Below are 23,533 nucleotides of genomic sequence, written 5' to 3'. Positions count from 1 at the left end.
CTACATAGGATATATGACACAATGCGCAATCTATTTTATAAACCACATTTTTGGTGTGGCAATTAATAAAGCTATTTATGCTATAATTTTTAGTTTTTTCGGAATTCCAAAAAGTGTTTCCCAGCTGCGCATGAGCACAAGTACTACAGGTTGCGGTACCGCATTTATAAAAACCTTTGCAGTCTAACCATGTGTTAGACCTGGATCCAGATTTCAGCCGAGCTGAATTAGGGGCAATTATGTCTCCGATGGTTTGTGCTCTCCTTGCTACTACACTAATTCCATCTTTCAGTATGTGCATTAATGTATTATCCTCATAAAGAACAGGTAATCTCTTATTGATAATCCTTTTTATTTGGTTAAATTGAGGGGAGAATTGTAAACATAGATGTAATTTATTAGCAAGTTTTTTTTATTTACGGGGCTATTTGATGTACTGGATGCCAATAGCTCTTCTCTTTGTTTTTTGTCCACTATATTGGTAGCCCTCTCCAATGTCCAATTTGGATAATTTCGGACTTTTAATTTCTTCTTTAGCTCATGAAATTCTTTAAGCTTATCCTCCTCTTTACTACAATTTCGCTTCAACCTAGTAAACTCCCCCACAGGTATCGATTTAATAGTGTGGGCTGGGTGACTATCCCAAACCAGAATTCTGACTCTGAAATAAATGAGTTTGAAAATTTGGATTTCAGGGAACAAGTTGCATTGAATTGTTTATTGAAGTTATCCAAAGAAAATCAGGAGGGATTAGGAGAAGGGTCTATAAATATATCAAGAACTCTGAAAACAAAAAATCCATATTTCTACCCCCTACAGACTAGAGTGGAATGTATGGACAAGTTCTAAGAACTTGTTGAAAAGGATTTAAAGGAACTGGAATACAATCTAAATAAAAAAAATGCGTAAAAATCTATCACATAAACAATGGAAAGCACTTAATGAACTGAAGTCTATGAAGAACATTGTCTTTAAAAATAGTGATAAGGGTGGTCTAATAACTATTTTGAATGAAACTGATTACAAGGACAAAATGCATGAACTGTTGTCAGATAGGTCCACTTACGAAAAACTTAACATGAATCCAACTAAAGAATACAATGATAAAATTGCAAAATTGGTTGAAGAGGGTGTTTATTTGGCAGTTATAAGTAAAAAAACAAGCTGAATATCTATATGTAGAATCCCCAAAATTGCCCATCATGTACGGTCTCCCAAAAGTACATAAATGTGTAGGCTTACCAGCCATGCGCCCGATTATATCGGGCATTTGGATCCATGTCGGAACACCTATGCGAGTGGGTAGACTCGCTATTACAACCTATAGTCATGAAAATGCCAGGTTATGTAAAGGATTCCAGAGAAATCTTAAAAATATTTAAAAATTGGCAATGGAAACAAAACTATACTTGGCTAAGTTGTATAGTTGACGTTGTATCGCTATATACAAGTATACCCCATGACATAGCAATGAAAGCGTTAGAATTTCATTTAATAGACTATGGCCAATATTCTCAAGATCTCATCAATTTTGCATTAAGAGTAACATATTTTCTTATGAAACCTAATATTTTCTCATTTGATGGTGAAATGTATGTACAGAAGTCAGGAGTCCCTATGGGGGCTAAGTATTCACCGTCTCTGGCTAATTTGACAATGGCATATTGGGAACAGATATTTATATACTCTGCTGAGAATCCTTATGTTGACCACATCTCCTGGTATGGCAGATACATTGACGACACCCTCATTATTTGGGGGGGTGATGTGTCTGCCATACCGGGATTTGTGGAATACATCAACTCCAATAAATTTGGTATACAATTTACATTTGTTTATGACCAAACAAATATTTCTTTTTTAGATTTGGAATTATGTGGTATTGCTGGGGAGTACATCATTAGTCGAACTCACATAAAACCAGTCAGTGGGAATACGATCTTACACGCAGATAGCAGTCACCCAGCCCACACTATTAAATCGATACCTGTGGGGGAGTTTACTAGGTTGAAGCGAAATTGTAGTAAAGAGGAGGATAAGCTTAAAGAATTTCATGAGTTAAAGAAGAAATTAAAAGTCCGAAATTATCCAAATTGGACATTGGAGAGGTCTACCAATATAGTGGACAAAAAACAAGGAGAAAAGCTATTGGTATTCAGTACATCAAATAGCCCCGTAAATAAAAAACTTGCTAATAAATTACATCTATGTTTACAATTCTCCCCTCAATTTAACCAAATAAAAAGGATTATCAATAAGAGATTACCTGTTCTTTATGAGGATAATACATTAATGCACATACTGAAAGATGGAATTAGTGTAGTAGCAAGGAGAGCACAAACCATCGGAGACATAATTGCCCCTAATTCAGCTCGGCTGAAATCTGGATCCAGGTCTAACACATGGTTAGACTGCAAAGGTTTTTATAAATGCGGTACCGCAACCTGTAGTACTTGTGCTCATGCGCAGCTGGGAAACACTTTTTGGAATTCCGAAAAAACTAAAAATTATAGCATAAATAGCTTTATTAATTGCCACACCAAAAATGTGGTTTATAAAATAGATTGCGCATTGTGTCATATATCCTATGTAGGATGCACGTCGCGAAAATTAAAAACACGTATAACGGAGCATCTTAGGGATGTAAGTAATTGCAATATAACTAATAGAAGTGTTTCAATGGCAGCGAAACATTTTTATACAGTACACAATGGGGACACTTCAGCTTTCAAAGTGCACGGCATTGAGAAAATCTATCCTCCCAATCGAGGAGGAGATATGAAAAGACGCCTTCTCACAAGAGAGGCATTTTGGATTTATAACCTGAATACTCGTTTTCCTGTAGGCTTGAATAAAAGAAATGAAATATTGTACCATTATTGTTGACTTTTTAGTGTTAGTACACTTTTTTGTGTATACTTTTATTGCATTTTAAGTTATTTGGATATATGTGCTCGTAGGACCTTCACATTAAATCATGTGATCTTCAAGGGGTGGGTCTTAGAGTTACGAGTACTATATGTGCAGCTTGCATTTCTGATGTGACAAAGGCATGAGTAAGACCTATATTGGTCAAAACGCGTTGCCATGATTTTTACAAGCACCTGTCTGGTCCACTGATGTAAGGATTATGTTTTAACCATTTTGGATTAATAAAGTCTTCACTTGTTTTATCGGAGCTGGAGTACCTTAGTGTTTTGGATTTGCCATTGTAGTTAGCCCTGCAACTGTGTAGATATCACATGACCTGAACCAATTCTTATCAGGTGGGAGGAAACAGTAAAGGTTACTTTAGTTTCACAGCAAGAAGGGATATTGAAATAAGTGAAGAATTAATACAGAAAGTATAAGGCAAAATCATACAACTTTTCAGCATGCCAAAATAACTTATCATGTGAAGCTTAAAATATCCCTTTAATAAAGTCTTCATATTGGACTACTTCTAATTACAATATAACACTGCTGTCCTGGCATGGAGCCCGTCTCAGCTGATCTCGACTTGGGCTTTGTGCCACAAATTTAGGACTGCCAGCCCTCTGCAGGGTGTAAAGCACATGCTTCAGTACCATGTCCTGGAAAGACTGCACTTAAAGTGAACTCGAGCCATGGTAGAGAACTAGTGATTAAACTGAATGTCCAGAGATAAGTAATATTACGCCTGCCATAGAAATCATATCAAAGTAATCAGACCCATCTGCAATTTGATGGGCAACACATCCAAGGACATAATAAACTCATGGGATTCCCAAGGAGCCTTGGAATATGTATGAGTTTTTTAAGAGGTCTTCAGAGGAAAAAGTGGTTATGTGCACAAGGCATCTCTTAAATACTGGCGCAGCCACTAGAGTTTTTATGCACAAAGCCGCTCTAGGAAAGAGCCATCAGATTTTTCCTGAAGCAGCTCCACTAGTGATTTTACTGTCGTTTTCGGGTTGGCATTCACTGCCAGCTTTTTAATATATCTAATATATAAAGCTGAATGTGTGTATGTGTATGTGTGTGTGTATGTATGTATGTATGTATGTATGTATGTATGTATGTATGTATGTATGTCCGGGACTGGCATCTGAACCGTCGCAGCTACAGCCACAAAATTTTGCACAGTCACACGTCTGGACCCCGAGAGCGTCATAGGCTATGTTGTGAGGTGAAATTTTAACCCCGCGCTTTCCAATTCACCAAACAATTTTGCCCCTATCTACATAATGGGGAAAAAGTGAAAGGAAAAGTGTTGGAGGCGTCGCAGCTACAGGCACAAAATTTTGCACAGTCACACGTCTGGACCCCGAGAGCGTCAAAGCTATGTTGTGAGGTGAAATTTTAACCCCGCGCTTTCCAATTCACCAAACAATTTTGCCCCTATCTACATAATGGGGAAAAAATGAAAGGAAAAGTGTTGGAGGCAAATTAACAGCTGCCAGATGTGAACAAGGGGGACTTAAAGAATGAGAGCGATGGCGCCAAAGAGTATATACTGTACAGTTGCTAAGGTGGGGCCCCGACATGGGATAATCACCACACCACCACGGGGATATGAACACACACACAAAATGCGCCACACACTACCACGTGCTCGAACACATATACCACCCTCAGCGCACATTTCACCACACATACACCAACCTCGCCACATAAAAGTAGAAACACAAAAGTCGCCGCTCAAAACTCGCCACGCACAAAACTCTCCACATGCAAAACTCGCCACACGTGCAAAACTCGCCTCATGGAAAACTCGCCACACGCAAAACTTGCACACGCAGAAAAATTGCCACATGCACAAAAGTTGCAACACATGCAAAAGTTGCCTCACACAAAACTTGCACATACTCAAAAGGCACCACACATAAAACTCGCCACGCGCAAAACTCGCCATGCGCAAAACTTGCCGCACACAACTTGCTACACTAACCTGTCACATGCAACTCGACACACAAAAAGTTGCTACACGCATGTCGCCACACAAAACTCATCTCACAAAAGTCCCTACATGCATGTCGCCACATGCAACTCAACACACACAACTTGACACACGAAACTCGCCCTAAAACACACACAAGTCTGGTATTATCCTTCAAAAATAAAAATCTGATTAACCCCTTCCCGACCTTTGATGCCACATAGGCGTCATGAAAACCCGTGCCAATCCGACCCATGACGCCTATGTGGCGTCATGGAAAGATCGCATCCCTGCAGATCGGGTGAAAGGGTTAACTCCATTTTCACCCGATCTGCAGAGACAGGGGGAGTGGTACTTCAGCCCAGGGGGGGTGGCTTCACCCCCCCGTGGCTATGATCGCTTTGATTGGCTGTTGAAAGTGAAACAGCCAATCAGAGTGATTTGTAATATTTCACCTATGAAAATGGTGAAATATTACAATCCAGCCATGGCCGATGCTGCAATAGCATCTGCCATGGCTGGAGACCCCGATCTGCCCCCCCCCCACCCCACCGATTGCCCCCCCAGTCGTCCTTTCTGCCCCGATCTCCTGTCCGCTCCCCTCCTCCCTCCTGTCCGCTCCCCCGGTCCTCTTGTCCGCTCCCCCGGTCCTCCGATCCCCCCCCCCCGTGTCCCGATCCCACCCCCCCATACTTACCTAGCTTCGATGTCCCTACCGGTGTCCGGCCGTCTTCTCCATGGGCGCCGCTATCTTGGAAAATGGCGGGCGCATGCGCAGTGCGCCCGCCGAATCTGCCAGCCGGCAGATTCATTACAAGTACATTTTGATCGCTGTGGTAGGTTCTATCGCAGCGATCAAAATAAAAAAATAATAAATAAACCCCCCCTTTATCACCCCCATAGGTAGGGACAATAATAAAATAAAGAAAATTTTTTTTTTCTTTTTCCACTAGGGTTAGGGTTAGAACTAGGGTTAGAACTAGGGGTAGGGTTAGGGTTAGGGTTAGGGTTACGGGTAGGGTTAGGGTTAGGGGTAGGGTTAGGGGTAGGGTTATGGCATGTGCACACAGTGCGGATTTGGCTGCGGATCCGCAGCGGATCCGCAGCGGATTGGCCGCGGATCCGCAGCGGATTGGCCGCGGATCCGCAGCGGATTGGCAGCGGATCCGCAGCGGATTGACAGCGGATCCGCAGCGGATCGGGCGCGGATCCGCAGCGGATCCGCAGCGGATCGGCAGCGGATCCGCAGCGGATCGGGCGCGGATCCGCAGCGGATCGGCCGCGGATCCGCAGCGGATCGGCCGCGGATCCGCAGCGGATCGGCCGCGGATCCGCAGCGGATCGGTCGCGGATCCGCAGCGGATCGGCCGCGGATCCGCAGCGGATTGGCCGCTGCGAATTCGAAGCAGTTTTCCATCAGGTTTACAGTACCATGTACACCTATGGAAAACCAAATCCGCTGTGCCCATGGTGCGGAAAATTCCGTGCAGAAACGCTGCGTTGTATTTTCCGCAGCATGTCAATTCTTTGTGCGGATTCCGCAGCGTTTTACACCTGTTCCTCAATAGGAATCGGCAGGTGAAATCCGCACAAAAAAACACTGGAAATCTGCTGTAAATCCGCAGGTAAAACGCAGTGCCTTTTACCTGCAGATTTTTCAAAAATCGTGCGGAAAAATCTCACACGAATCCACAACGTGGGCACATAGCCTTAGGGTTAGGGTTGGAATTAGAGTTAGGGTTGGAATTAGGGCTAGGGTTTGAAATAGGGTTAAGATTAGGCTTGTGGTTAGGGTTACGGATAGGGTTAGGGGTGTGTTGGGGTTACAGTTGTGGTTAGGGTTGGGATTAGGGTTATGGTTGGGATTAGGGTTAGGATTAGGGTTAGGGTTGGAATTAGGGTTACGGGTGTGTTGCGGTTAGGGTTGTGGTTAGGGGTGTGTTGGGGTTAGGGTTGTGATTAGGGTTATGGCTACAGTTGGGATTAGGATTAGGGGTGTGTTGGGGTTAGTGTTGAAGTTAGAATTGAGGGGTTTCCACTGTTTAGGCACATCAGGGGTCTCCAAACGCAACATGGCGCCACCATTGATTCCAGCCAATCTTGCGTTCAAAAAGTCAAATGGTGCTCCCGCCCTTCCAAGCCCCGACGTGCGCCCAAACAGTGGTTTACCCCCACATTTGGGGTACCAGCGTACTTAGAACAAACTGGGAAACAACTGTTGGGGTCCAATTTCTCCTGTTACCCTTGCAAAAATAAAAAATTACTTGCTAAAACATAATTTTTGAGGAAAGAACAATTATTTTTTATTTTCACGGCTCTGCGTTATAAACTTCTGTGAAGCACTTGGGGGTTGAAAGTGCTCACCACACATCTAGATAAGTTCCTTCGGGGGTCTAGTTTCCAAAATGGGGTCACTTGTGGGGTGTTTCTACTGTTTAGGCACATCAGGGGCTCTGCAAATGCAATGTGACGCCCGCAGACCATACCATGAAAGTCTGCATTTCAAATGTCACTACTTCCCTTCTGAGCCCTGACGTGTGCCCAAACAGTGGTTTACCCCCACATATGGGGTATCAGCGTACTCAGGAGAAACTGGACAACAACTTTTGGGGTCCAATTTCTCCTGTTACTCTTGCAAAAATAAAACATTCTGGGCTAAAAAAATATTTTTGAGGAAAGGAAACACATTTTTTATTTTCACGGCTCTGCGTTATAAACTTCTGTGAAGCACTTGGGGGTTCAAAGTGCTCACTACACATCTAGATAAGTTCCCTTGGGGGTCTAGTTTTCAAAATGGAGTCACTTGTGGGGAGTTCCTACTGTTTAGGCACATCAGGGGCTCTGCAAACGCAACCTGACGCCCGCAGAGCATTCCTTCAAAGTCTGCATTTCAAAACGTCACTACTTCCCTTCCGAACCCCGACGTGTGCCAAAACAGTGGTTTACCCCCACATATGGGGTATCAGCGTACTCAGGAGAAACTGGACAACAACTTTTGGGGTCCAATTTCTCCTGTTACCAGTGGCGTAACTACAAAGTTATGGGCCCCGGTGCGAACTTCCAAATGGGGCCCCCCCCCTACCCCCCCCTACCCCCCCACCTTCCCCCGCCCCGCTTCCCCTAGATACGCCTCGGACTGTTGCAGGAATCTCCTGCACTGCAACATGGTGTTGGGTGCCAGCACAGCCCGCACAGTGGTATATCCAGCACAGCCCGCACAGTGGTATATCCAGCACAGACCGCACAGTGGTATATCCAGCACAGACCGCACAGTGGTATATCCAGCACAGACCGCACAGTGGTATATCCAGCACAGCCCTCACAGTGGTATATCCAGCACAGCCCTCACAGTGGTATATCCAGCACAGACCGCACAGTGGTATATCCAGCACAGACCGCACAGTGGTATATCCAGCAGAGACCGCACAGTGGTATATACAGCACAGCCCGCACAGTGTTATATACAGCAGAGCCCGCACAGTGGTATATAGAGCACAGCCCGCACAGTGGTATATACAGCAGAGCCCGCACAGTGGTATATACAGCAGAGCCCGCACAGGGATATATACAGCAGAGCCCGCACAGGGATATATACAGCACAGCCCCCACAGGGGTATATACAGCAGAGCCCGCACAGGGATATATACAGCACAGCCCCCACAGGGGTATATACAGCACAGCCCCCACAGAGGTATATACAGCACAGCCCGCACAGGGGTATATACAGCACAGCCCGCACAGGGGTATATAGAGCACAGCCCGCACAGGGGGTATATAGAGCACAGCCCTCACAGTGGTATATCCAGCACAGACCGCACAGTGGTATATCCAGCACAGACCGCACAGTGGTATATCCAGCACAGACCGCACAGTGGTATATCCAGCACAGACCGCACAGTGGTATATCCAGCACAGACCGCACAGTGGTATATCCAGCACAGCCCTCACAGTGGTATATCCAGCACAGCCCTCACAGTGGTATATCCAGCACAGACCGCACAGTGGTATATCCAGCACAGACCGCACAGTGGTATATCCAGCAGAGACCGCACAGTGGTATATACAGCACAGCCCGCACAGTGTTATATACAGCAGAGCCCGCACAGTGGTATATAGAGCACAGCCCGCACAGTGGTATATACAGCAGAGCCCGCACAGTGGTATATACAGCAGAGCCCGCACAGGGATATATACAGCAGAGCCCGCACAGGGATATATACAGCACAGCCCCCACAGGGGTATATACAGCAGAGCCCGCACAGGGATATATACAGCACAGCCCCCACAGGGGTATATACAGCACAGCCCGCACAGGGGTATATAGAGCACAGCCCACATCTCATCTCATCCCCCCCCCCCCCCCCGATAATGGCCCCACAGTCCGGTTAAAAAGAAAAAAAAAAAAAAACTCTCCTCACCTTTCCTTTTGCCCGCGCTGCTCCTGGCGGCTGCAGTCTGCCCAGGACACTGCAGGTGCGCGATGATATGACGTCATCGCGCACCCGCAGTGTACTGTCAGAGGCAGAGCGGGGAATGATGGGAGAGGAAGCGTCAGGTGACGCTCTCTCCTCCCATCATTGCATTGAACTATACCGGTGTCATAGACGCCGGTATAGTTAAATGCGGCGGCGGCGGCGGCACTGGGGGGGTTCCGGGGGAGGAACAGTGCAGCGGCCCACTACTGGCATCGGCTCTTCTGGCATTTGCCAGAAGTGCCCGATGGCCAGCCTGGCCCTGCTCAGACCTGCCGGCCCGGGGCCCCTGACCTGCGGGGCCCGGTCGCAATGGCGACCGCTGCGACCGCGGTAGTTACGCCCCTGCCTGTTACCCTTGGGAAAATAAAAAATTGTGGGCTAAAAAATCATTTTTGAGAAAAGAAAAATTATTTTTTATTTTCATGGCTCTGCGTTATAAACTTCTGTGAAGCACTTGGGGGTTCAAAGTGCTCACCACACATCTAGATTAGTTCCTTGGGAGGTCTAGTTTCCAAAATGGGGTCACTTGTGCGGGAGCTCCAATGTTTAGGCACACAGGGGCTCTCCAAACGCGACATGGTGTCCGCTAATGATTGGAGCTAATTTTCCATTCAAAAAGCCAAATGGCGTGCCTTCCCTTCCGAGCCCTGCCATGCGCCCAAACAGTGGTTTACCCCCACATATGGGGTATCATCGTACTCAGGACAAACTGGACAACAACATTTGGGGTCCAATTTCTCCTATTACCCTTGGGAAAATAAAAAATTCTGGGCTAAAAATCATTTTTGAGGAAAGAAAAATTATTTTTTTATTTTCACGGCTCTGCGTTATAAACTTCTGTGAAGCACCTGGGGGTTATAAGTGCTCACTATGCATCTAGATAAGTTCCTTGGGGGGTCTAGTTTCCAAAATGGGGTCACTTGTAGGGGAGCTCCAATGTTTAGGCACACAGGGGCTCTCCAAACGCGACATGGTGTCTGCTAACGATTGGAGCTAATTTTCCATTCAAAAAGTCAAATGGCACGCCTCCCCTTCCGAGCCTTGCCGTGCACCCAAACAGTGGTTTACCCCCACATATGAGGTATCGGCATACTCAGGAGAAATTGCCCAACAAATTTTAGCATCAATTTTATCCTGTTGCCCATGTGAAAATAAAAGAATTGAGGCTAAAAGAAATTTTGTGTGAAAAAAAAGTACTTTTTCATTTTTGCGGATCAATTTGTGAAGCACCTGGGGGTTTAAAGTGCTCACTATGCCTCTAGATGAGTTCCTTGGGGGGTCTAGTTTCCAAAATAGGGTCACTTGTGGAGGAGCTCCAATGTTTAGGCACACAGGGGCTTTCCAAACGCGACATGGTGTCCGCTAACGATGGAGATAATTTTTCATTCAAAAAGTCAAATGGCGCTCCTTCCCTTCCGAGCCTTACCATGTGCCCAAACAGTGGTTTACCCCCACATGTGAGGTATTGGTGTACTCAGGAGAAATTGCCCAACAAAATTTAGGATCCATTTTATCCTGTTGCCCATGTGAAAATGAAAAAATTGAGGCTAAAATAATTTTTTTGTGAAAAAAAAGTACTTTTTCATTTTTACGGATCAATTTGTGAAGCACCTGGGGGTTTAAAGTGCTCACTATGCTTCTAGATAAGTTCCTTGGGGGTCTAGTTTCCAAAATGGGGTCACTTGTGGAGGAGCTCCAATGTTTAGGCACACGGGGGCTCTCCAAACGCGACATGGTGTCCGCTAAAGATTGGAGCCAATTTTTCATTCAAAAAGTCAAATGGCGCTCCTTCCCTTCCAAGCCCTGCCATGCGCCCAAACAGTGGTTTACCCCCACATATGAGGTATCAGCGTACTCAGGACAAATTGGACAACAACGTCCGTGGTCCAGTTTCTCCTTTTACCCTTGGGAAAATAAAAAAATTGTTGCTAAAAGATCATTTTTGTGACTAAAAAGTTAAATGTTCATTTTTTACTTCCATGTTGCTTCTGCTGCTGTGAAACACCTGAAGGGTTAATAAACTTCTTGAATGTGGTTTTGAGCATTTTGAGGGGTGCAGTTTTTAGAATGGTGTCACTTTTGGGTATTTTTAGCCATATAGAACCCTCAAAATGACTTCAAATGTGAGGTGGTCCCTAAAAAAAATGGTTTTGTAAATTTTGTTGTAAAAATGAGAAATCACTGGTCAAATTTTAACCCTTATAACTTCCTAGCAAAAAAAAAAATTGTTTCCAAAATTGTGCTAATGTAAAGCAGACATGTGGGAAATGTTATTTATTAACTATTTTGTGTCACATAACTCTCTGGTTTAACAGAATAAAAATTAAAAATGTGAAAATTGCGAAATTTTCAAAATTTTCGCCAAATTTCCGTTTTTTTCACAAATAAACTCAGAAATTATCGACCTAAATTTACCACTAACATGAAGCCCAATATGTCACGAAAAAACAATCTCAGAATCGCTAGGATCCGTTGAAGCGTTCCTGAGTTATTACCTCATAAAGGGACACTGGTCAGAATTGCAAAAAACGGCAAGGTCATTAAGGCCAAAATAGGCTGGGTCATGAAGGGGTTAATAAGCAGACAAACTACAAGAGCAACAAATGTACCATATAGGAATCCGGCAGCTGTCAGTCACATGACCAGTCTATTATGTGTATGTGTGAGCTAATATATACTGCCAGGGGGTGGGCTTACTGTTGGCTGGGGATTTATCAGGCTGCCATTTTAGCTTACAAATACTGAGGTAAAAATACTAACCAAATAACATGTGAACGAGGGCTAATACAGGAGGAGATGACATACAGCTATATACTATATACAGGAGGAGATGACACACAGGTATATACTATTTACAGGGGAGATGACACACAGGTATATACTATATACAGGAGGAGATGACACACAGATATATACTATATACAGGAGAGATGACACACAGGTATATACTATATAGAGGAGGAGATGACATACAGGTACATACTACATACAGGAGGAGATGACATACAGGTATATACTATATACAGGAGGAGATGACACACAGGTATATACTATATACAGGAGCAGATTACCTACAGGTATATAGTATATACAGGAGGAGATGACATACAGGTATATGCTATGTATAGGAGGAGATGACATACAGGTATATACTATATACAGGAGGAGATGACACACAGATATATACTATATATAGATGAGATGACACACAGGTATATACTATACACAGGAGATTACATACAGGTATATCTAATATATAAAGCTGAATGTGTGTATGTGTGTATGTATGTGTGTATGTCCGGGATTGGCATCTGCACCGTCGCAGCTACAGCCACAAAATTTTGCACAGTCACACGTCTGGACCCCGAGAGCGTCATAGGCTATGTTGTGAGGTGAAATTTTAACCCCGCGCGTTCCAATTCACCAAACAATTTTGCCCCTATCTACATAATGGGGAAAAAGTGAAGGGAAAAGTGTTGGAGGAAAATTGACAGCTGCCAGATGTGAACAATGAGGACTTAAAGAATGAGAGCGATGGCGACAAAGAGTATATACCGTACAGTTGCTAAGGTGGGGCCCCGACATGGGATACTCACCACACACGGGGATATGAACACAAACACAAAATCGCCACACACTACCACGTGCTTGAACACATATACCACCCTCAGCACACATTTCACCACACACACACCAACCTCGCCACATAAAAGTCGAAACACAAAAGTCACCACTCAAAACTCGCAACGCGCAAAACTCGCTACATGCAAAACTCGCCATATGCAAAACTAGGCTCACGCAAAACTCGCCACACGTGCAAAACTCACCTCATGGAAAACTCACCTCATGCAAAACTTGCACACACATAAAAATTGCCACATGTACAAAAGTTGCACCACATGCAAAAGTTGCCTCACACAAAACTTGCACATACTCAAAACGCACCACACATAAAACTCGCCACGCGCAAAACTCGCCATGCACAAATCTTGCTGCACACAACTTGCTACACTAACCTGTCACATGCAACTCGACACACAAAATGTTGCTACACGCATGTCGCCACACAAAACTCATCTCACAAAAGTCGCTACATGCATGTCGCCACACGCAACTCAACACACACAACTTGACACATGAAACTCGCCCTAAAACACACACAAGTCTGGTATTGTCCTTCAAACTTAAAAATCTGATTAATAAGCAGACAAACTACAAGAGCAACAAATGTACCATATAGGAAATACGGCAGCTGTCAGTCACATGACCTGTCTATTATGTGTATGTGTGAGCTAATATATACTGCCAGGGGGCAGGGCTTCCTGTTGGCTGGGGATTTATCAGGCTGCCAATAGCAACCAATCACAGCTCAGCTTCTATTTTGCTACAGTTAATTAACCTGAGCTCTGATTGGTTAATATAGGCAACAAAGACATTCTCAGTATAACAAAGCTAATATATGTTGTGAAATTCTTCTATTAGCTTAGTTTTTGCCTTTTAATAATTACATTTCTATCTATTTGTTTTGTGGTTTTTGTGTGCAGAATAAATTTTTGTTAACACATTCTATTTTGCTAACAGCAGTCATTAACCCGGGCGAAGCCGGGTAGTACAGCTAGTCTTCTATAAAGAGAGAGAAAAATGATCATGATACTTCTTAATACAGGTAAAATATATCTTTGCAGCACCCCCCACACAAAGAATAATGCAGCTCTCCCACACACAGTAAAATGCAGCTCCCCCTCACACAGTATAATGCAGCTCCCCCCACACACAGTATAATGCAGCCCCCACACTCACAGTATAATGCAGCTCCCTCCCACATAGTATAATGCAGCTCCCCCACACACAGTATAATGCAGTCCCCACATATAGTATAATGCAGCCTCCCACACAGTATAATGCAGCTGCTCCACACACAGTATAATGCAGCCCCCCACACACAGTATAATGCAGCTCCCCCACACAGTATCATGCAGCCCCCACACACAATATAATGCAGCCCCACACACAGTATAATGCAGCCCCCCTACACACACAGTATAATACAGACCCCACACACAGTATAATGCAGACTGTCCCGCACACAGTATAATGCAGACCCCCACACACAGTATAGTGCAGCCCCCTCTCACAGTATTATGCAGACCCCACACACAGTATAATGCAGCTCCCCCACACACAGTATTATGCAGCTCCCTCACACACAGTATAATGCAGCCCCCCCCCACACACAGTTTAATGCAGCTCCCCCACACACAGTATAATGCAGCTCCCACACACAGTATAATGCAGCCCCCACACACAGTATAATACAGCCCCCACACACACAGTATAATGCAGCCCCTCACACACCGTATAGTGCGTACACATACACAATACTTACCTTTACCCATTCCCCCACTGCTCTAGCTTCTGCAGAACTTCTCTTGTGCTCCACTGCTGGCACATGCTGAGGCAGAGGTCAGGGGGAGAGATGGGAGAGGAAGTGTCATCTGACGCTCTCTCCTCCATCACTGATTTCAACTGAATGAGTTGAATGCGTGGAAGGGTGCACAGCGCCAGGTCCCTCTTACTCACTGACCACATAGCGGCCATGTGATGTTCCGCTGTTAGCGGCACACCATTGGCTAGGGGCACCTGGAGGAGTCTGCCTGCCCCTAACGCCGGCCCTGAGTATAACACAAAATCTGAAGAGTCACATATTTATACATAAGTGTCATGATTTCATATCTGACTGTATCCTAGGGACACCTTGAGTGACAGCTCAGCTGCCCTATGAGATCTGAAGTGTACTGGACTGTCTGTGTTTAGTTATCCAATCAGATCCTGGGGCATTATGTGCTATCAACAATTTGATTGACAGTCCTGCTGCTCAATCTGGTCTAGCCTGCAGGCATTTCCACAGATGCCTTCGGTCTTTTATTATTTGCAAACTGTCACGGGTTTACCGCGACAGAGAGGAGACAGAAGACCGCAATGTCTGATTTCTCCTACTACTGTGCTGTTTAGAAGCACTTCACCTTCATATTAAATGGTATAGGTTTCTTTTAGCAGTGCAGGGGTTAATATGTCCTGCATTAAGGCTCTCAGCTGTTCACTGTTGGCTACTCCCCTCTCCTATATATTCTGGGCCCTGGCTAGCACTCATTCCCAGAGGTAGCTTCATGCTGCATGGTTAGGAGATGGTGGTTTGCTGTTGTTTGAGAAGACGTTTTGGTGGATTTACCTGAGACTGCTGCTAGGTTTTGTTTGTGTGCTATTTCCCTACCTTCTCCTACTTTGGTTTTACCCAATCCTCCACTCCCCGGTGTATACCTCTGTTGTTTGTTGTCTGCAGTCCAGTATCAGTTGTAGCTTTGCTTACTTAGGTGTGTGTACTTGCTCTGTGTCTGCTGTTTTATCTTGTTGCTGTTGTTGTGCCTATTCATGTGGATTATCCACCCGAGCCGCTGCCACGTCACCAACCACCCGAGCTGCCGCGTCGCCACCACCAGAGCTGCCGCCTGACCAACCACCCGAGCTGCCGCCTCACCACCACCATAGCTTCCGCCTCACCACCACCAGTGCTGCAGCACACCAACCTCCTGTCTCTTCCCCATTATCCCGAAAAATGTAAGTCCGCAAGGACAGGGTCCTCTCCCCTCTGTACCAGTCTGTCATTGTAAATTTGTTTACTGTTAACGATATCTATAACCCTGTATGCAACCCCTTTTCACAAGTACAGCACCATGGAATTAATGGTGCTATATAAATAAATAATAATGATAATAATAATTATCCCTTCTGCTTATGGCTCTCTTTGACCTCAGGTATCTGACCCCAGACTTAGCCTCTGACTATCCGTTTGTTGTACTCCCTGGCCTTGATATACCCTCCTGAATTTGACCCCGGACTGTTACCTGACAACGCCTTTGTCTTACCCCTTTTTATTACGAGGCTTCCTGGTATCTGACCTCGGACCTCCTGACTACCCTGTCTCATGGCTTGCCTGTGAGTAGTGACTCAGAATGACAAACAGGACAAAGAATAGTTCATTAAATAAGAGAAGTGACGTGAAGCAGAACTATCAGTATGGGAAGGGGAGAAACAGTTGTGGCAGTAAATATTGGTCAGCTCATAGATACGGAGTGTGAAAGTTTTATTGTCCACTGATTAAGGTCTGATCCAGGGTCGTGAGGCTCTCAAATGGTCTAAAGAGCACATACCTTAACTGATGTAGAAAGACATAAATCCATACAACACATTAATTCCTGCTCTAAATGTGTCAAAAGTCATAAGTTTGGATACCCACATTCTGCTGTCTCTCTAGGATATGAAGTTACCTTTCAGTATGAGCAATTTCATGTCCATGATGCATTGATCAGGGTTACAAAAGTGTTTGGTCATAGGTAGATCTAATATTCTTTCTTTTATTATGTGGAGATGAAAATTCATCTTTGTTCTAAGCTTTTGTCCTGTCTCACCCCATAAAACCCCTAGTTGGACATTTGGTACATAGAATTAAGTACACTACATTAGTTGTGTTGCAGCTGAAAGTACCTGGGATCTTGTAGTCCTGATGTGAGCTGTGGATCTTTATCTTGTCCATGTTCATTATAAATGGACAGGTATTACATTTTTTTCTGGCTGAAGGAAAAGGTTTCTGTTGTTGTTGGAGAGGACAAGGAACTTCTGACAATGATGCTTCTTTGGTTTGAGGGCTGCTTGAAAAAAATGGGGGGATCTGAAAATATAGATTTTGATTGGGCATCTATTTGTAATAAAGGTTGTAGTTTCCGTGCAGCTCTCCTTAAAATCTACACATTTTGGTTGTAGGTGACTACTAGAGGTACCGGGTTGCTTACTTCTTGAGTATTGTAATGTAGGAGATGATTCTTTGATATTCTGGTGGCTCTTGCAATCTGGTTTTAAATTTTTCTTCAGCTTTAGCCCTGCTTCCAAAAGGTCTTTCTAATGTCGCTTTTTTTCCGCTACGGAAATGGACTGGAAAAGACGTCATGTGCACATAGCAATTGACCTGAAATTTTACAAATCTTCCTCAAAGACCTGGAGGTTCTACTCAGTTTCTGCTTTAATAATTCTGCAAAAAGACTCCATGTGCAGATAACCCTAAAATAAACATGCATAAAGTTGTGGTTCATCTTCAGGAGGTACAGCAAGAACGTCCATGAATGGTTGAAAAAAAAAATCTAACCAGTTTGTCTGCACATATCAGTCACATATGAGCCACGAGAAAGATAATTCCAATATTCTACTTGCCTATTAACAGGTTAGCCCAATGGTCTGACCATTATCATTTCCTAAAAACTATATCCACTCAAAACATTCTGGAGTGCATGGCCAGGGCTTGACCTACAGATCTCGACCTCTATTGGGGATGACATGATACTTTATAATTATTATAGTTATTGTTTCAAATTCATTTTATTTCTCATCAGGAGGTGAATTACCAAATGATGGAAGGCACATAATTCATGAATCGGGGACTCTCCAGATCCTGAGGGTCAACCATCAGGATAGAGGCCAATATGAGTGTCATGCTACAAGCTCAATGGGGGTGAGCTCAGTGTCAGTACAACTCTACGTACAGTCACAAGGTAAGGTTGGCCTGCACTAATGAGTGTATAATTTTTTGTCTCTTCAATATCAAAGACCTTTCATGTTATGGTCAGATCTTTTTCCTGACAGATATGGTGCGCATTGGAGATGCTTACGTAGAGATGTCCTTGCGGGAGGCTATACATGGTGTTAATGCCAGCTTCAACTCCACCTATAGACATCTGTTCAGCAGGTAGGGGATTCGCTTGGTAGACATTTAAACGGAAGATGAATTAATTTAATTTTGGAATTTTTGTCTTCTCTTTGTGGGATTTTTATCTGGATTAACTACAGAAAATGGTTAAATGACTGTACTGTCCTTTACAGTCTTCATTCAAACTCTGATTTTCATCTCTTTACACAGCCTCCCTAAATCTCCCGGTGACCTCATGGCACTTTCTCGCTATCCCAGAGATCCTGAAGCTATTGAAACGGTAAGGGCAGCGGAAATCTTAGAAATGACTCTGCAGCTCGTAGAGGAACATGTCCAGCAAGGACTCCTTGAAGATCTTAATACCACAAGTAAGTGGTGACTTTGTAAAGTTTTAACCCAATAAATAATTGATTAAATAAAATCCCAGTAACCTAGGATGTTTATAATTTCTACTGGTCTCAAAACAGAAACCATCAGTAGATTTGGAAGCCATCAATAGGAGTTATTTAATAAAAAAGTATTACTGTTATAGTGAGTAATAAGATAAGGTAAGGTAAGATATCTAGCTTTACTCATTACAACTTTAATTTATCACCCCAGCCTATAGTCTGTCCATTTCAATGGAACAACAATGGAGATTGACTTACTAAAATACTTAGTTATTCATTTCTTTAATTTATATCCGGTTAAAGCACTTTTGTGGACCCAACAACTATATCTTAAATATATTTCTGATACAGAGCCTCTAATCCCCTGCGTCAATTTGCACTGCCATAGAGTTACATGATAAAATCTTGCTGCTGGGTGTCCCTTTCTTTTTATTATAATATTGCCCTGAACTAAGCACCAAAAAGGGATGGAGAAGAGCTTCAATAATGTCTCATATTCAATGACCACAGAGAAGAGGAGATCCTGCTCTCTTTTTTCTCACAAACTCAGAATCAGTAGCAGTATGGAGGACATTATGAGGCGGTACTGAGCAGTGTTACTGTGAATCAATGACAAAAGAAAACTTAGTCGGCACCACCATGAAAAACTAAATAAACGCCAGTCAAGCATGTATAATGACTAGCAAAATACACAGACAGAAATAAACATGCATAAAAAAGAAAATATGATTACTACAAGTTTTAACTAAACTATACATAGGAAATACCAATGATTACAAGACAAAAAATGCACACATATTAAAAACCATTAAAAATAGAGATGAGCAAACATCATCGGCTCCCTCCTTATTCGGCAAGCTATATCGCTTACCGAAGAAGCTGCATCGGGAACCTGGACACCTAGAGCGCTCCCGATGATAAGCTGTTCGGTGCCGCAGCTGCATGTGTTGTGGCTGTGTGAAAGTCATAACACATACATGGAGAGCCTGTGTGTTGTGACTGTCACACAGCTGCGACACATGCAGCTGCGGCACCCAACAGCTGATCAACGGGAGCGCTCTAGGTGTCCAGTTTGCCGATGCAGCTTCTTCGGTAAGCGATATAGCTTGCCGAATAAGGAAGGAGCCAATGATGTTTGCTCATCTCTAATTAAAAACTCACACAAAGTTGAGTGCAACCAATACCCTTGTCCAAAATAGTGAAAAGGGAAGACTGTCCACTCCAAACCCCTATATTACTATAATATTATTAGCAATCGGAGAAAATGGCAATCAAAAATTAACACAAAAAAAGTTATGATCTCTGCGGAATATGTAAAGTATAAAAAGACATAATAATGCACTAACCCTTAATACAAAAAAAGATGAATCAAAAGTACAGTAGGCAAAAAATGAATGCAATTGGATCATACTTATCTTAAGAGAGGTGGCGAGAGCATGAGACACAGGGATGTCTCATCCCTTTAGGGTGTCTCATCCTATTATTGGGATGAGACACTTAGGCCCCTTTCACACATCAGTTTTTTGCCGTCAGACACAATCCGTTGGCTTAACTAGCGGATCTGTCTACTTGGATCCTAAAAAAATTGGAGCATGCTCAGTTAAAAAAAACAGAATCCAATCGCCAGATTCCATCATTTGACAGATCCGGCGATCATAGGCTTCCATTCGAGCAAACGACGGACGACGACTTTGTCCGTTGTCTCTGGCCGCCGGACAAACAATTTTCGACGGATCTGGCGAACAACGGATGAAACGTGAGGCCATCCGTCACAATCCGTCGCTAATACAAGTCTATGAGAAAAAAACGGATCCGGCGGCACCAGTCGCTGGATCCGTTTTTTTTCAAAATTCGACGGATTGCGACTGATGGCAAAAAACTGATGTGTGAAAGGGGCCTTACTGAAAGCAGCATTAGCATATGGGTTTCTTTGCCTAAAGGACTTATTCTCCAGTCTGATTTTCTTTTATGAGTGCTATCTGCATTTTTCATACCTGTAAGGGTATGTGCACACGTAGGTGGGATGTCTGTGGATTTTTCTGCACCTGTTTTTGTAAATCTGCAGGTAAAGTTTATCATCCTTTGTGATATTGAGTATATGAGTTGGAGGAAGGGAAATCAGATCTCTGTAGAAACAGAGCTCCAACCCCAAGAAGGATATATTGTACAATTTCTAGCTTGGTCTTCGGGCCCGAGTCTAATTCTAATGTTCAGTCCACACTGGTTGTTTCTTCTTATGTCACAGTCTACCTGTTTTGTGAGAGCTGAATCTAGTCTTGGGTGGACATTCTCCTTTGCAGTAGCTATGGGCTTGTTACTGACTACAGTATAAATTGTTTTCACAGGCTATCACTACAGTGAACTGGTCTCCCCTCACTATATCAGCATGATCGCCAATGTGTCTGGCTGCTCTGCTCACAGACGGACCCCTAATTGCTCTGATATCTGTTTTCACCAGCGTTATCGCATGCACGATGGAACCTGTAACAATCTACAGCATCCAACATGGGGGGCGTCACTCACTGCCTTCCAGCGCCTTCTTAAACCCAGCTACCAAAATGGGTTTAATCTTCCTCGTGGACTTGGAGCCTCGGAAGAATCTGGAGTCTTGCCTTTACCACTTCCTCGTCTGGTGTCCACAACCATGATTGGCTCAGAGACCGTTACTCCAGATTCTCAGTACACACACATGCTCATGCAATGGGGACAATTCTTAGACCATGATATGGACCAGACCATCCCTGCCCTCGGCATGTCCAGGTTTTCAGATTCTGCACCTTGCAGCCAAGTTTGCACCAACGATCCACCTTGCTTTCCTATCAATATACCTGAGAATGACCCACGTGGAAGCAGTGGACGATGTATGTTCTTTGCCCGATCCAGTCCTGTCTGTGGGAGTGGGGTGACTTCCCTTCTTGTGGATTCTGCTTATTATCGAGAGCAGGTTAATTTGCTGACTTCATACTTGGATGCGTCCAATGTTTATGGAAGTACAGAACAAGACTCTCATGAACTGAGGGATCTTAGTAACCAGAAGGGCAAGCTTAAAGTTGGCAGATTGGTATCAACTTTGGGAAAGTACTTGATGCCTTTTGCCAGTGGACCCCCGACAGAATGTATGAGGGATGAAAGAGAAAGTTCTGTTCCATGCTTCCTTGCAGGAGACCATCGCGCTAATGAACAGCTTGCGCTCACCTCCATGCACACACTCTGGTTTCGAGAACATAACCGTATTGCAGAACATCTGCTGAAACTCAACCCTCACTGGAATGGAGATAAAGTTTACCATGAAGCCCGGAAATTAGTAGGTGCTCAAATGCAGCACATCACCTATGAACATTGGCTTCCTAAGATTTTTGGACAAACTGGTCTGAGCATGTTAGGGGAATACAAAGGCTATAACCCTACTGTAAATAGTGGGATCTTTAATGCCTTTGCCACTGCGGCGTTCCGCTTTGGACACACATTGATCAATCCTATTCTTTACCGACTGAACGAAAGCTTTCAACCCATTGAGCAAGGACATCTCCCACTGCATAAGTCATTTTTCAGTCCTTTCAGGTTGATCCAGGAGGGAGGGATTGATCCAATTCTTCGAGGGCTTCTTGGGGTACCCGGAAAGATGAGAGAACCCACAGAACTACTGAACCTGGAACTTACAGAGAAACTGTTCTCCGCTGTACAGGCCGTGTCCTTGGATCTTGCTGCAATTAATATCCAGCGTGGTCGAGATCATGGTATTCCTCCATATAATGACTACAGGGTTTTCTGTAATCTCACATCAGCCCAAGACTTTGAGGACTTTAAAGACGAGATTAAGAATCAAGATATAAGAGAGAAGCTTCGTAGGTGAAAAGATTTTATATAACACTCTTTAGACAATGTCAAAAACTGGAACCTTACCAGGAGATATTTGAGTTTGGTTTCTATATTTTCATTTTATGAAAATAAACCCGGTTAGGTTTTGATAGCCACAGAGTATAAAGACCCACCATGATATATAAAGCATGCAGTAGAGACCACCAGAGGTGTAAAATGAAGAACCCAATGAAAAATCTATGACAAGGCTTTGACCTAACAAGTGCCATTTATATTACTGGTGCCTACTTGTGGTAAAGCAGATTTTAAGCCCCCTCATCATGTGCACTTCCTACCAGAAACATCTGTACACCATTAAATATTTCTTGTTTTCATAATAAGTCTTAATTCCATAATGGTTTAAAAGTCCATATATCCCTAGTAGTTCAATAAGAATAACTTTCACCAATCACGTCCAAGGTGGCACAAGTTAAATATTTTCCTAAAAGATTAAAAAAATTAGAGCTCGGTAATTTCTTGCCAATTCATCAAAGCTTTCAGACCAGAATTCTGGCATAAAAACTTTAAAAAGTCACAAAATTTAGGTGAAACTTTGTGATTTTTCTTGACAGGTTCCGTAAGCTTCAATAAAATGGGTGGAGCTGGGGTGGGTCGGGATGTCACTGGTTGTCTAATACATGATGAACTGTGGTGTATTCTAAGCCAGAAATCTCACTCCAATACCTGACTGGAGTAAGATTTCGGACATGGCGCACAGAGGCGCATGGCACTCATTAAACTCTCCAGATTTATGAAGAGGTGTGCACCCTTCATGAAACAGTAGTGTAGACACTCCAGCATTCCCCCCTCATGAAATGTTACTATAAGCTGCGATAGTTCTAAAGCAAACAATCTGGGTATTACTTACCCTCCCCTGGTCCAGCTCTCTGCCACTGGCCCAGTCTGTCTGTTGTTTGCCTGGGTGCTGATATCATGTAGACAGCGATGCAGATAATCACAAAGCTCAGCGATCTACCTGTGTTGATTGCACGAGCCACCAAACTCGTGACTGGCTGAAGCGTTGACATTTGTGCCATGCCCTAAAGCCGAAAGTCAGTGATCACCACATAGAATTCTGGCATTACTCTGTTTGAAACCTTACAAAATGTTTGCATAAGTTGTAGTTTGTGAGAACATTTTGCAATTTTGCCCTTTTTAT

General features: G+C 43.7%; 1 protein-coding gene across 2 annotated transcripts in view; it reads left to right on the top strand.

The window, feature by feature from the left end:
* Positions 1-23,533, top strand: part of LOC143765847 (peroxidasin homolog) — a 91,195-nt gene that overhangs the window by 47,827 nt on the left and 19,835 nt on the right. The window contains exons 12-15 of one of the 2 annotated variants that reach the window (XM_077252949.1): positions 17,814-17,972; positions 18,064-18,166; positions 18,338-18,407; positions 20,975-22,365. In XM_077252949.1, the coding sequence (XP_077109064.1) occupies positions 17,814-17,972; positions 18,064-18,166; positions 18,338-18,407; positions 20,975-22,365 (1,723 nt within the window). Of the gene's footprint in view, positions 1-17,813; positions 17,973-18,063; positions 18,167-18,337; positions 18,496-20,861; positions 22,366-23,533 lie in introns of both variants that reach the window. The other variant, XM_077252948.1, reaches the window with a different exon arrangement.

The sequence above is a fragment of the Ranitomeya variabilis genome, chromosome 4 (genome assembly GCF_051348905.1).
Source record: "Ranitomeya variabilis isolate aRanVar5 chromosome 4, aRanVar5.hap1, whole genome shotgun sequence".
Lineage (NCBI taxonomy): Eukaryota > Metazoa > Chordata > Amphibia > Anura > Dendrobatidae > Ranitomeya > Ranitomeya variabilis.
This window is presented reverse-complemented; position numbering and strand designations above follow the sequence as displayed.